The sequence below is a fragment of the Ambystoma mexicanum genome, chromosome 6p (assembly GCF_040938575.1).
Source record: "Ambystoma mexicanum isolate Mex_15411 chromosome 6p, UKY_AmexF1_1, whole genome shotgun sequence".
In the NCBI taxonomy this organism is placed as follows: domain Eukaryota; kingdom Metazoa; phylum Chordata; class Amphibia; order Caudata; family Ambystomatidae; genus Ambystoma; species Ambystoma mexicanum.
Genome location: NC_090935.1, coordinates 653,195,263 through 653,208,960, shown reverse-complemented (window position 1 = coordinate 653,208,960; position 13,698 = coordinate 653,195,263). Strand labels below are relative to the sequence as shown.

Below are 13,698 nucleotides of genomic sequence, written 5' to 3'. Positions count from 1 at the left end.
GCACAGTGAACTGAGGAGCCACGTCTGGATGTATCTCTAGCACTGAAAACCCAAAAAAGTGACCAGTGGAAGTGCCCGGACCCCAACCACGTTATACTCTTTTGGGTTCTATGGGATTATGCAAATCCATGCAAATATGACAGCCTATCATTTGGACCCAAATAATTAAAAAATCACAGCAGTATCGAAATGTGTAGAATGAAGGTACATTTTTCTTCAATCTTAAAAACGTTGTTTTCTATTGAAATAAACCTTCAAACTAATTTAATAGAAACTGTTTTCTTTTAATTGACAAACCGTATGTGAGCATTTTTAAAATTAAATTCTCTGTTTCGAACCCCTGGCAGAAGTACATTTTTAATAAGGCGAAAAATACTAAGGTAGAAGAAAGTGGGGCCAATGGAGGGAGGAAGGAAGGAAAGAAAAATAATTCCTTAGATCTTTATTATATCTCGTACTAATTTTACAATAGAAAGAACAACTTCCATAATCTGTCAAAACATGTTTCTGGGGTAGATGGCCGTTAGATAGGCTATGAAGCAACAGACAAAAGTGAATGATTTTTGAAAATGCATTGAAGCAGTTTAACTACTAAGGATAACTGTAAAGGAGAATATACTGGTTAGGACTACACATTGATCTGCTGTTGCAGGCTGATAAAACCACAGGTTAAGTTGGGTCTAAATTTGCCACCCAGGTGGTAAGGATTCCGCTGCCACTGTTAACCACTATTCAAGTATGTCCAGTGGAGCCAAGTGGCACCGATGCCCTCACTTAGTCTGCCACTTGAAGAAGTGCAGCTGGCATTATTAGCCCCTACCATGGCATCCCGAGCAGGCAAAACGTTCCGTGAATTTTGGAAGGATCTCAAAACCTATCTGTTTTTACTTGCATATGTGTAATTCTGATTTTATTTAGCCGTATCTATTTTATCTGTACTATATCGTTTATTTTTTTTCCTTTGTTTCACTAATTTACTGTTGTATTAAAACCCGTAAAAATAAATTTAAATCGTATGCATGTTATTTTGTATACTTTTATGTGCAACCCCCTGCTGCACCCAGATTGTCAAATAAGAAATAATGTGTGTGTGGCATACCAAAGAGTATGTGCAAAGAAAGATTGCGAGTAGGAAGGCATGTAGTGGCATGGAGGGGCCAATGAAGTGAGCAAAGTGGCATAGCCAAGACGTGGCTTCAAATTCCTTTCATTCTGCTGGTAAATGTGTGTGAGCAGCGGCACAGACTGTGGTGCAGGTTGGGGGATGGATCTAGATGAGGGTCAAAGGGAATTTGCTTATTAGTACTGAGGAGGATTACTACTATTGATGACCTTATTAATCAGTGGACCTTTTGTCTCCATTTGCAGGGAACTCACTTTGTGCAATTATGCTGTCAAAGAAACATTCCCCTGCTTTTCCTGCAGAACATTACAGGTGCGTATACTCTGACTTCACTTTCCAGTATTGTTTTGTACTGTCGCATCCTCGTTTTGCCTCCTTTTGGACATGCACGTGGCACCTGTTGCTGCTCTGACTGTTACTGACGCTGCTTTGAAATGCCATGGGGGGTGGTTGGGAGGATGCTTTCAGTAGATTTCAGTTTGGATGCCAATAATCTTAACAGAATGATGGACAATATTTGGGTGAGTGGTGCTTGCCCCCCTCTTGGGGTTTTCCGTTCAGTGTTGTCTACTAACCTCACTGGTAGATTGACCTATGTTATGCTGTCCAAAATGTATTGCGAGCTCATCACCACGGCAGTGATTTTACGACTCCTCCTGATGGTATGTTCCCAAAAATTCAAACTCCAATAGGACTTGACCACTGTTCAACTGTAAAACTTTGGCATAGGGGTAAAAAGGGGGAAGGCTGTTGTTTTCACTTTGAAATAGGCAATGAATATGGGATAAGCAAGGAGTAAAGGAAAGCTCGGCAAAGAGGCGCAGGTGAAAGGGGGAAGAGGGGAGACTGAGTATGCACACATATGACCATCAACAGAAAACACCATCTCTGTCTCTCACACACACAACCCCACACACAGGCCCCTCAGCCGCACACACAAAACTGCACTCCACACTAAACAAGTACTTCACAGCACTCCATTTAAATATTAGCAAATATCGTTGCTATGATTAGTGATTCTAATGAATTCCTTGATCCCATGGATTCCTCTTCTATGATATCCATTTCCCAGAGCAGCTGTTCAGCTGAAACCTTTCTGCCACCAGGGGGCACAGCACGGCTCAGCCTCAGTTCTGTCTAACAGATCCACACGCCAACATGATATCAAGGCCAGTATATATTGAGGCGCCGCACCCCGTGACCTCAGTTCACTTTTTCCACATATCATGTTCGTTAATCGGGAATGCACTCGTCAAGCTTTCAATTTTTCTCTATGCCATGCCTACTCCAGGCTCTAAGCAATGTGCAGATTGCAGCCGGCAGATGTTCTCAGATCCACACTGGATTTGTCTTTACTGCTTGGGCGAGGACCATGGCAGCCAGGATTGCGGGTCATGCCAGTCCATGCACCCGGAGGCCCTCCAGGAAATGGCAGTGAATATTTTCACGTTCGTCCACAAGGTGAAGGGCGATAGTCTGGGGTCTCGTTCGAGGTCGCATGGTGTGGACCACTGCTGCAAAAAAGGTCAGCTCTGAGCAAGGACAAGAAAGAGGAGGAGGAGGAGAAGAAGCACCATCGAAAGAGGTCCCGCTCTCCGAGTGACACTCCTCTTCTGCCTCGGAAAATGATCCACTGCTCCAAGGATTCTCCTGAGCGACAGGCGCAGGTTGCTTTTCCTACCCAATCCTCCACCCCAGAGTAATGAGACAACTTCCGCCTGAAGATGCTGAACATCTTTGCCAAAGCCACGGCGGGTCAGGCCTCGGTGCCTTTGGTGTAGGCCACAGCACCATCAGCTACAGCTGCGGCACTGATGGGTCCCACTGCCTCTGTTGCGAAAAACAGGGTACCCATTTGGGAACACTCCCAAATGCCTATGGTCTCAGGCCTGGACCAGAAGACAACCAAGGTTCTTGAGCACCAACAGACCCCAGCTTCGTCACCGATCAGCATTGGTGACACCACAGCTCTGCAGGAATACGCTCCACTCCCTATGGACGCCTTCATGTCTAAGATGTGTGACATCTTTGATAAGGAGAGTGATTAGGTTCTCTTTGGGTTAGAACCCCTGGTTTCTAGGGAGGTGAGAGAATTCTAGGAAGGGTTTTACAGGGAAGTTGAGTATGTACTGGGACTATCCGAAGACCTGCAGGACGTGAGTGGCCTCGATACCTCCACAGGAGATAGACATTCTGCCAGCTGCCACCCCAGGAAAGTCTCAAGCAGCTTTGCAGCATTTGAAGGGTGGGATGGTCAATACTATGGTGCTTTCAGCTCTGACCAGATCCAAAGTTCAGTACAAACTGTGTGATTTCTTGGACAATGCACTCAAGAAGGAGACACATCTGGCCTTCAATGCGTCAATAGAGCCCTCTGTGGTGGAGGTTTGGGAGAAGCCTGCCTCTGTCCTGGATGTGGACAGGGAACTGACGAAGAAGCACTGTTCTGCCCCATCAGACCCAGTGTTTCTCTCCTCTCATGCATCACCGGAGAGTTTAGTGGTTCAGGCTGTGATGGAAAGCCTGAAGACCACCACCTTACCCTCCAACAGACGGGGAAAGTAAGAGGCATGACACATGAGGTAAGACAGTGTTTGCATTGGGCATTCTTGCAATGCATGTCATGAATGCATCTTGCACCATGGCGAAGTTCTGCTTCGGCCTTTGGATGGATGTGGCCATTGCGGCAGAGCACACCCCTGAAGCAGAGATGAGGGATGGTTTCCTGTCATTAGTTACTGATCGCAAGAAGGCTGCCCACCAGATGTTGCAATGAGGACTGGATGCCGCAGACTGTTGAGTACGTCATGATTTGTGGCCGATATTCATGCCAAACTGATAGACATGTCTTTCGATGGCCACTATCTTTTTGTAGCAAAAGCTGGCTATGCCCTCCAGAAGGTCCAGTCATCTAAGGCAACGGCTTAGTCCTTGGGGCTTGCTGTACAACAGCCATCCCCACAGTCGTCTCGACAGGGGTTGTCGTCCCTCCCCCACCTATACCCCAAGAGGCCATGGTCGGTCTGCCCCAGGAAGTATGCTGACACTTCCTGAGAGGTAGAAGTGCCAAGAGTGGTGGCGCAGCCACGGCCACCACCGTGCCCCATGGCACAAAACCTCAGTGACAGGCTATGCCATTCTACAACGGTGGGAGTGTGGAGGCTTTCCTTTCCCTGTTCACTGTTCAACACAGAATGTTCAAGGACCACATCCGATGCTTGGGCTTTACAGGTAATCCAACAGGGATATTGCTTCCCCTTACTACAATGCCCTGCAGACCACGGCCCTTAGACCACCCCCTTGTCTCTGAACCCCATTCTTTTGGCGGAGGGCCATCAGCTGCAGTGAAAGAGTGCGAGCAAGCTGGTTACGTGCTTGGAACAAGGCATGCAGTGGTACTCCACCTATGTTCTGCTGCCGAAAGAGAACGGAGGCTTGTCTCTCATTCTGGATGTGCGACTGCTCAATTTGTTCCTGCGCAAGGACAAGTTCAAGATGGTTACACTGGCTCAGATCCTGCGAGCCCTCAATCTGTAGGACTGGTTGGTATCACTGGACCGTCAGGATACCTATGTCCATGTGCCAATTCATTGAAAACACAGGAAGTACCTGAGGTTCGCGGTGGGCCAATATAACTACCCGTTCAGTCCTGCCGTTCGGTCTTTGTTCGGCCCCCAGGGTTTTCACCAAGCTGCTAGCCATGGTGGTGGCTCGGCTCAGAAGGGATGGCATTCATGTCTTTCCCTACCTGCAAGACTGGCTCATCTGATCTAGTGTTGGAGCATCTGTTCTGCACATGCATGCTATTGCACAGCCTGGGGTTTTCCCTGAACTTCAAAAAGTCTCAGGTTTCACCGTCCCATTCCCACCGCTTTATCAGAGGGGTCTTGGAAGCTCACCTGGGCAGGGTTTTACCACCCGAGTACCGAGTGGCGCTCATCTTTTGAATGGTCATTGTCCTCCAATCCCAGAAAGAAGTCCCTGTCTCTGATTTCCTGCACCTTCTGAGCCTCATGGCCTGCTGCATCCTAGTGGCGCTCGAGGTGAGGCTGCACATGAGATAGCTTCAGCGGCTTCTCTGTTGCCAATGGTCATAGTTTCAGGGCCACATGTCGGACCTTTTCCAGGCCTTGGACCAGATGGCTCAGGATCTTGCGTGGTGAGCCATATGGGACAACTTGTTGAGAGGCACATTGTTTCATCAACCTTGGCCCAGGTGACAGTGGTCACATGCACATCTCTTACTGGTTGGGGTGCTCACCTGTCAGATCTGACGGTGAGCGGACTGTGGTCTCCCACAGAGTCTCTTGAACGCATCAACTTGCTGGAGCCGAGGCAGATCAGGCTGGCCCTGATTGCTTTCATCTCCTCTGTGAAATGTAAGACTGTGATAGTCCTGATGGACAACACAGTGGATATACACTACCTCAACAAACAAGGTGGTGAGGGGTCCTTGCCACTGTGCATAGAAGCAATGTGACCGTGGTTCTGGGGGAGGAGAACAGTGTCTCTGATGGTGACTCATCTGGCCGTAAGAGAGAATGCCACAGCGGACGCCTTTGATCAGGGAGACTTCGGCCTCCCATCAATGGGAGCTATGCCAGGAACTTCTGGAGAAGATCATCTCCTTTTGGGGGATTCCTCAAGTCGACTTCTTTTCTTCCAGTGTCAATGGGAAGTGCGAGTTCTGCTACTGAGAACTTCCTCGTCAGGGAGCTCTGGGGGACGGAATGACGATCGAGTGGACTTTTGACCTCCTGTATGGGTTCCCGCCAATCCCTGTCATTCCGCTGGTTCCCAAGAGATAGCACCTGTTTGGAAGTACATTGATCCTTATGGCTCTGGACTGGGCTCAGAGAATGTGGTATCTGGAGGTGCTGGACATGGCCATTTGCTCTTGTTGGCGCCTTCCAAGAAGAGTGGGCTTACTCTCCCGGTCGGAGGGGCGGGTCCTCCATCTGAACCTCATCAGCCTGAACCTTAATGCTTGGCTACTTAGAGGCTGAGATACAAGGAGTGGGGCTTGTTGGACGACATCCTCAATGAGCTTCTTTCAGCTAGGAGGCCTGCTACAAACTCCATTTATACCTACAGGTGATGTACATTTTCAGTTTAATGGTGGGACAAGGACCTGGATCCCTTATCCTGTCCACTATCCCCTGTGTTGGATTTTCTGCTATGCTTGCTGTAAAGGGTTACCTCACCACTTCAAGAAGTCCCCGGAACAGAGCAATCCCCACTGTTTCACAGTTCTTGTGTAACCACTTTCCTTCCTGTCAGTTTGTTTCCGGCGTGGAATTTGAATTTAGTTTTGACATTCTTTGAGTGCTCTGTTTGAGCCCCTCCATCACTTCCTCAAGACGGCTGAATGTGCACCAGGCGTTATCTGTTTTGCCTCCCTATTTGTTTTTTTCCAAAGAGAAGGTGACTTTGAGAGTGAGACCCTCCTTTCTGCCAAAAGTTGTCTCGGTTTTCCATCTTCTTGTGGTTTTTCCTTTACCTCACCCTTCCAAGGCAGATGAACTATTCCATTGACTAGACTCAGTGCAGGCCCTTGAGTTCTACGTCACTCATACTAGAGAGGTTAGGGAAGATGACCAGCTTTTTGTGGGTTCCGCTGGTGCTTGTGCTGGCAGGTGTGAAAGCATCATGAAGTAGACACAGACAACTGAATAAAGTGTTGGGAAAAGGCACAACTTGCCCTATGCCAGTGGTCTTCAAACTTTTTTGGCATGGGCCTCCACTGAGCAAAATCTGGGCAGGCCGGGCCCCCCCAAAAATGCAAAATGGACAGTATGTACAAATGGTTCTGAACTAGTGCGTGCCGTAAGCGTGCCCTACTCCCAGGGCTCCCCCACCTAGTCCCATCACCGGCGCTGGGCTTCCTCATCCCACCCCATCACAGACCCTGGGCTCTCCCCACCCTGCTCCTACCACTATCCCAGTGCTCCTGCCACAGTCCCTGGGCTCCTCCCAGCCCATTCTCAACACAGCCTGAGGGGGTGTCACCTGATTAATTTTTTTAAGTGGACGGGCATAAAAAGAATTATCTCCAAAAACGCCATAGCGACCGAGCACAGCGAGGGATCCCCACGTGAATTTTTTTTAATTATGTGTTTAAATGTTGCCTTTTAGAGCACAGTTTAGCACACTTAAAAAAAAAATGGGTACAAAGCCAAACAGTTTGCAGTTGGCGCTGGGGTGCCAAGGGGGAAAGCATGGTATTTTTGACTGGACATCTATGATCTATATCCAGTAAAAGAATACCATCCCTGTCCCCAGGGCTGCACCACACCTCAGAAGGTGAGCTGATTTTGGCAGGTGGGTAGGGGGATTGTGCAACAAAGTAATTTTTAAAATGCCTTTGCTGTACAACCATCCTTCCTCCCTCTACCCCCACTCACCAAAATCAGCTCAATGGACAAAACAAACGCACACACATTCACACAGCAATCACTCTATAATTCATACGAGGACCCATCACCATACTGTCACTCATAACACAAGCATACACGCATCCATACACATATTGAAATAAAAAATAAATGAAGATAAACGTACCTTCTGCAGGGGCCTCTGTGTGGTTTCTGAAATGTCAAGAATGGGTTAAGAATAAACCTCAATAAAACAAAAGTAATAGTATTTAGTTAAATCAAGCAAGTCCAATCTAAATATACTTGGAAGATCAATCTGGAACCAATCGAAATAGTGAGCTCCTACAAATATTTAGGTACGCTCATAGATAATAACCTTTCTTGGCAGCCCCATTGGGAGGCAAACATGCTTAACTGCATGAGAAGTGCATATACCATAAGTGCATTTATTGGTAGACAAAGTGGTTGGTCTATTCATACAATATTGATGCTACATACCACTAAAATCGTCCCATCCATACTTTATGGAGTAGAAGCATGGGGTGAAAAGTATCTATTGAGGATGGGTAAGCTGGATGCCAAGATTTTAAGGTTACTATTCCGAATGCCACGTTAATTATCAATAGAATACCTACGATTGGAATTCGAGCACAAAAGTATATTCGTAGACGAGGGGCGTGGCTTGGCAGCCATGGAGTAGGCTGCATCTCCAGAGGGCTCCGTGATCCGGTGAAATGATCCGTGCAAGCGCGAGCTGCCTGCGGTAGACTGAAGACCCAAATTAGTAGCTGAAGTGTATGAACAACAAAGGATCAGGAAGTACATATTTGCAGATCTAGCGGATTGACCAAACGTGAGATTTGCTACTTTGTATCTGGAATCTCGCCCCGGAACGAAAGCAACAAGATGGCGGTGTCTCCTAAACAAAGGAATGCCTGAATGCGACTAAGGCATCGTAGGAGCGGGCACCGAAGAAGTAAACAGCTGACGAGCTGTTGGTAGCGGGACGGCTGCAGTACCAGTGTATGTACATGGGCCCACCAACAGAGGAGTGAACGGAGCCTGCAGACTAGAACAGCGTACAAGCGTCCCTGTCTGCTTGGCAAAGGGGGCAAAGTGCTCAGAGACCGGCGCCGCGCGCACATCGAGGACTGCGCTGGGAACTGGGGAGGCAGTGGGAGGCAACTGGGGAGTTGAAGGAGGCAGTGAGCTCAACTCGCGGGAGGCCCGGAGAGCGTGGGGAGACACAGAGGACTGGTGCTCCCCCAGAAACGGTAACGCATACGTGCACGCGTTATGAACTACTGGAGGCGGGGGCCACCCGACTCCAGTGCAGTGTGAAGGGGTTCTGAGGCTCCGGAGCAGCACGCATCATGCCGCGTGATGAAGGCAGGCACTAAGGGCTGCATTCCAAATAGAATTGGGCCGGAACGGGCTGGCACAGGAGCAATACACATGCGGCCTGAGAAGGACAGGCCCCCAGGACACAAGCATAGCCGGGATATGATGACCCTGGCGGCGTGGGCATGCATTGAGGCAGCCAATATGAAGCTGCATGCGGACTAACGGGGGCACAGCAGTCTGTAAGTGTGCACCACAGAGCGGTGCCAGGAACGCGCTTCTGGCGCTGTAGACGACAGAGGCACTGGGATTCACGCTAACAGACATCACAGGGGCCCGTTCCGTGTTCGCCAGGCAGACTGCCAGGACAGAGAAGAGCAGAAGGGAGCGCAGTGGAGCGCTACCTGCATCCTAAGATGGGCCCAGAGGACAGAGTGCAAGAAGGTACGGGTCACATATGAAGTGCACATATGTAGCCCATGAAGAAAGGGGGACCCGAATGCCGGGGTGCACGCAGCACCACGCTACAACTGTAGAAAGGAGGCAGAGCCTTGAAAACAACACAGGAAGCAGAGGGGCACTGGCAGAGGTCCAGAGGCCATGTAAGGACCGATGACAAAGCGCTAAGACTGACCTGTATTGACTAAGCTACCTCCTAAGACCTCCATACAAGCGGATTGCTGGAAAGGGGTGGCGGGGCAAGCGTAACCCTCCCTGCTGAGACACCAATAAGGAAATCAAGTGCAATCTGTAGACGGCAGAGCGGGGGTCATGAGAACAAAGGACTGTAAATAATATCGCCAGGAAGAGTCGGGGGAGAGGATAAGGGGAGGTGGCAAGCGGTGGCGCAGTGTGTGACACTAAGGGCGGAAGCAGTACAGAAGAAGAGTAGCTACCACGGACTCCGGAGCACAGGCATAGTGGAGCAATGTCAGTAAGGGGAGGCAAAGCCAAGGGCAAGCAACCCACAATGGACATTTTCGCTAAGGCACAGCAAACCCCCACCACTCCTGTGCAAGGCGCGGCAGCCGCAGACGCAGCTTCACTACTAGAGGACAATGCAATCCTAGCAGTCATTACGGAACTGAAAGCCTCATGGGGGACAATTATGGCAGACCTCAGAACTGCACTGGAAACTAAAATAGGTTATGTGGGAATAGAAGTAAATCTGTTGAGACAAGACATGAGAGCGCTTGCCGAACGGACGAGCAGCCTAGAAAGTGCGGTGAAGATCAATACGGATACTAGCACAAGCAATGCCAAAGAAGTCCACGTACTGAAACAACAGGTGGCTAACCTGGAGAATCGGGCGGAGGAAGCCGAGGGAAGAGCGAGACGCAATAACATACGTGTGGTCGGCCTGCCGTAGGAAGAGGAAGGGCAAGACCCCACAGACTATGTGGAGAATATGATAATATCCCAAGGATTCGCAGTTGAACGTGCACACAGGGCCTTGATGAGAAAACCGCAACCCGGAGCCCCCCAAACCCCAGAGCGATTATAGCGAAAACTTTCAACTACAGGGACAGAGAGAAGATCTTGGAGTTTTTTCGGAAAGGAGGGACGATAACAAGGTCTTCGGCAACCATCACTGCTTATCCTGATTATACCATGCAAAGGCAGCGTTATAGCTACGTGGCAATCAAGAGGAGATTGCGCACAGCGGGCTTCAAGTATATGCTCTTGTATCCTGCGAAGCTCAAAATTCTCCACAAAGGCAGAGCACACTTTTTTGATACCCCGGAAGAGGTGCAGACATGGTTGGATGCACAAGGTTGTCCAGAACGTGATGGCGAGCAATCCCAGCAGGAGCACGATAAGTGATCATGATGTTATTATGATAACAGATGGGAGGAGGGGGCTGGGAGCAGAGACGATACAACTGGTAGCAAGGATGCGGCTAGAAGAAATATTATGAAGGAGGATTAACAAGTGATAATTGAGCACGTGGGACTAGAATATAATTTGTAAAACGTGAAGAGGGCAGCGATAAGTGTGCTTACTTTGATAAATGCAATAGGAGTTACGAGACGGATACAGCCTACCCCCCGGGAATTAAAGTAGAAGGACCGCCGTTAGGGCGATATCTCCCTGCTGAGCCGTGAGTACGGCAATTGCTGGAAAAGGGCTAGATGCGGGGGTGCCTGAGATCCAGGGATGGAGCTGGGCAATGGAAGGGGAAGGGCAGAGACAGGAGGGGATTGCAGTGTGAGTTTGGGCAGGGGGGAGGAGGGGATGGGGTTGGGGAAGTTAAGGGGTTGGGGAGTGTGTTGGGGTTGGGAAGGGAGGAAGGGGGGGGGCGGTTGGGGAAGTTGAAATGTTGAGTTGGGGAACAAGCCTACAAGTAATAAGGAAGGGATTGCACTGGTGGAGGGAGGAGTGGGAATTTAATATGTCATGGGAGACCTTAAAGTAGTTACTTGGAATGTTAGGGGGCTCAATAGCTATTTAAAAAGGAATAAGGTTATGATGTATCTGCGCAGGCAGAAAATCGACATAGCCCTGCTACAGGAGACTCATTTAACGCAAGAAAAACTGGAAGTGATTCGAAAGAAGTGGAGGTGGACTGTTGTGGGAGGAGCATACTCAGCCTATGCCAGGGGAGTAATTATTTGGGTGGCACCGCATGTCCCGTTTCAGCTAACTACAGTGGAGCCAGATGGGAGGATGGTTGTAATGAGGGGGCTGGTGGAAAACAGAGAGATATGTATTGTAAACACATATGCCCCTAATCAGGACACAGCGGCATACTTCAGAACCCTATATGGCAAACTCAGTGGGAGCTTTGGGGGGGTGGTGATCTGGGGAGGAGACTTTAATTGTGTATTAAAATAAAAAATAAATAGATCGGACACCAAAATAGATAGACCCACTCCAGCTGCCAGGACATTGCAGTCACTGTTAGCGGATTTTGGGTTAGATGATGCATGGAGGTCACATCACAAACATGATAGACAATATTCGCACTATGCAGCCCCACAGGACCTACATACTAGACTAGACCATGTGTTTGTTACACATGAACTAATGACAGAAATAGCGCAGGCAGAGTATAAGGCGAGGGTCCTTTCCGACCAATCGCCGTTGATGCTAGTATGGCAATACCGGCCCCCGAGAGCAAAGATACCGACATGGTGCCTGCGAGCAGAGACGTTGAAAGACAATGTATTTAAGGAGGACATGAGAGAGGAAATAAGAAGTTATTTTGAGATAAACACTGGCAGTGTAGAGACAGCGGGCACACTCTGGGAAGTCTTTAAGGTGGTGGTGAGGGGGATAGCCATAGCTAAATCTAAAGGATTACAAGGTGGGACCTTGGCCGAACTGCAAGGAGCGGAAACAGAGCTAGAAATTGCGTTGAAAAGGGGAGGTAATACCAAAGAAGATAATGAAGAAGTACTTGAGCTGCAACAGAAATGTGCGGGATACTGGGAAAGGTTATGCAACCTCAACTACAAAAAGTATATAGAGAGATAGCATGCAGGAGGGGATAAACCAGGGAGAGTTCTGGTATGGCTATATAAAAAACGAGACTCCTAGACCCACAATTAGAACGAAAGCGAAAGAAGATGGGAGCATAGTAGACACTCAAGAGGGAGTTAATCAGGAATTTGCAGACTATTACCGGCTCCTGTATGGAGACGAGGAAGAAAACGACAACGAAGAAATAAGAGAAACGCTAGTGGATATTGGATTACCGCAGATTAGTGCGGAAGAGAGAGAGGAGCTAGACGCACTGATTACCCTAGAGGAATTGGAGGAGGTAGTGAGGCAGCTACCCACTAGTAAGACCCCGGGGACTGATGGACTCCCAACTGAATTCTATAAAACGTATAAAAATGAGGTACTCCTTCCGCTCTTAGAGATGCTCAATGAGGCATATGAAATAGGGAAACTACCAGAGTCCCTACGAGAGGTGATCATTATACCACTCCCCAAGCCCAATAAGCCTGGCCTTGACTGTGGCTCTTACAGGCCCCTGTCAATGTTGAACCAGGACAGTAAAATATTAATGGCGGTTTTGGCAAACAGAATGAGGAGGGTCATCAATAAGTTAATACACCCCGATCAGACTGGCTATGTCCCCAATAGGAACATATCTAACAACCTCAGAAGACTTCACCGAGACATTGAACATGCAAACGGAGACGCGGGCGAGATGGCGATAGTATCGTTAGATGCAATAAAGGCCTTTGACTCGGTCAAACGGCCTTGGCTAATTGCGGCCCTGACCAATTATGGCATAGGGCCGAGATATCTCAAATGGGCTAAGCTATTATACAGCTCACCGCTAGCCAGGGTTAAGACAGGAGCGATTATATCAGAGAGATGACAACTCAGTAGAGGTACTAGGCAGGGATTACCATGGTTCCCCCATGCTGTATTTTCTGGCCCTATAGCCCCTGGCAATATACCCGAGGCAGCAGTATGACATAATAGGCATCACCATAAAAGGGGAACCGCATCTAATTTCCTTGTATGCTGATGATATGTTGTTGTACTTGCGCTATCCGGTAGAGAACCTCCAATATATATCATAGGAGAAGCCCCTCTCTCTGTTTGAAGTAATATTCTCGAGTTCCACTTGTGCACCACACATTATCTCTTTGATGCTCTAAAAAATTAACATCAACAATTTAACCATTGCCAGCATAAGAGACAAATGTGAGGTAGTCCTAAGCCTATGCCAAATATCTGAGGATATTAGCTCGGAAGTGTAATTAATGTGGGGGCCAAAAAATGTGATCCTCCTATCCAGCATTCTAGGGCAGAACAAAACCAAATGTTTAATCGATTCCAACTGCTCTCCACATAATCTACAATTATGAAATTCCATGGGGATTCCTAATTTGGGCCCTC

General features: G+C 48.5%; 1 protein-coding gene across 1 annotated transcript in view; it reads left to right on the top strand.

The window, feature by feature from the left end:
• Window positions 1-13,698, top strand: part of MCCC2 (methylcrotonyl-CoA carboxylase subunit 2) — a 501,365-nt gene that overhangs the window by 338,659 nt on the left and 149,008 nt on the right. The window contains exon 13 of the mRNA XM_069627517.1: window positions 1,369-1,435. Within this exon, the coding sequence (XP_069483618.1) occupies window positions 1,369-1,435 (67 nt within the window). The remainder of the gene's footprint in view (window positions 1-1,368; window positions 1,436-13,698) is intronic.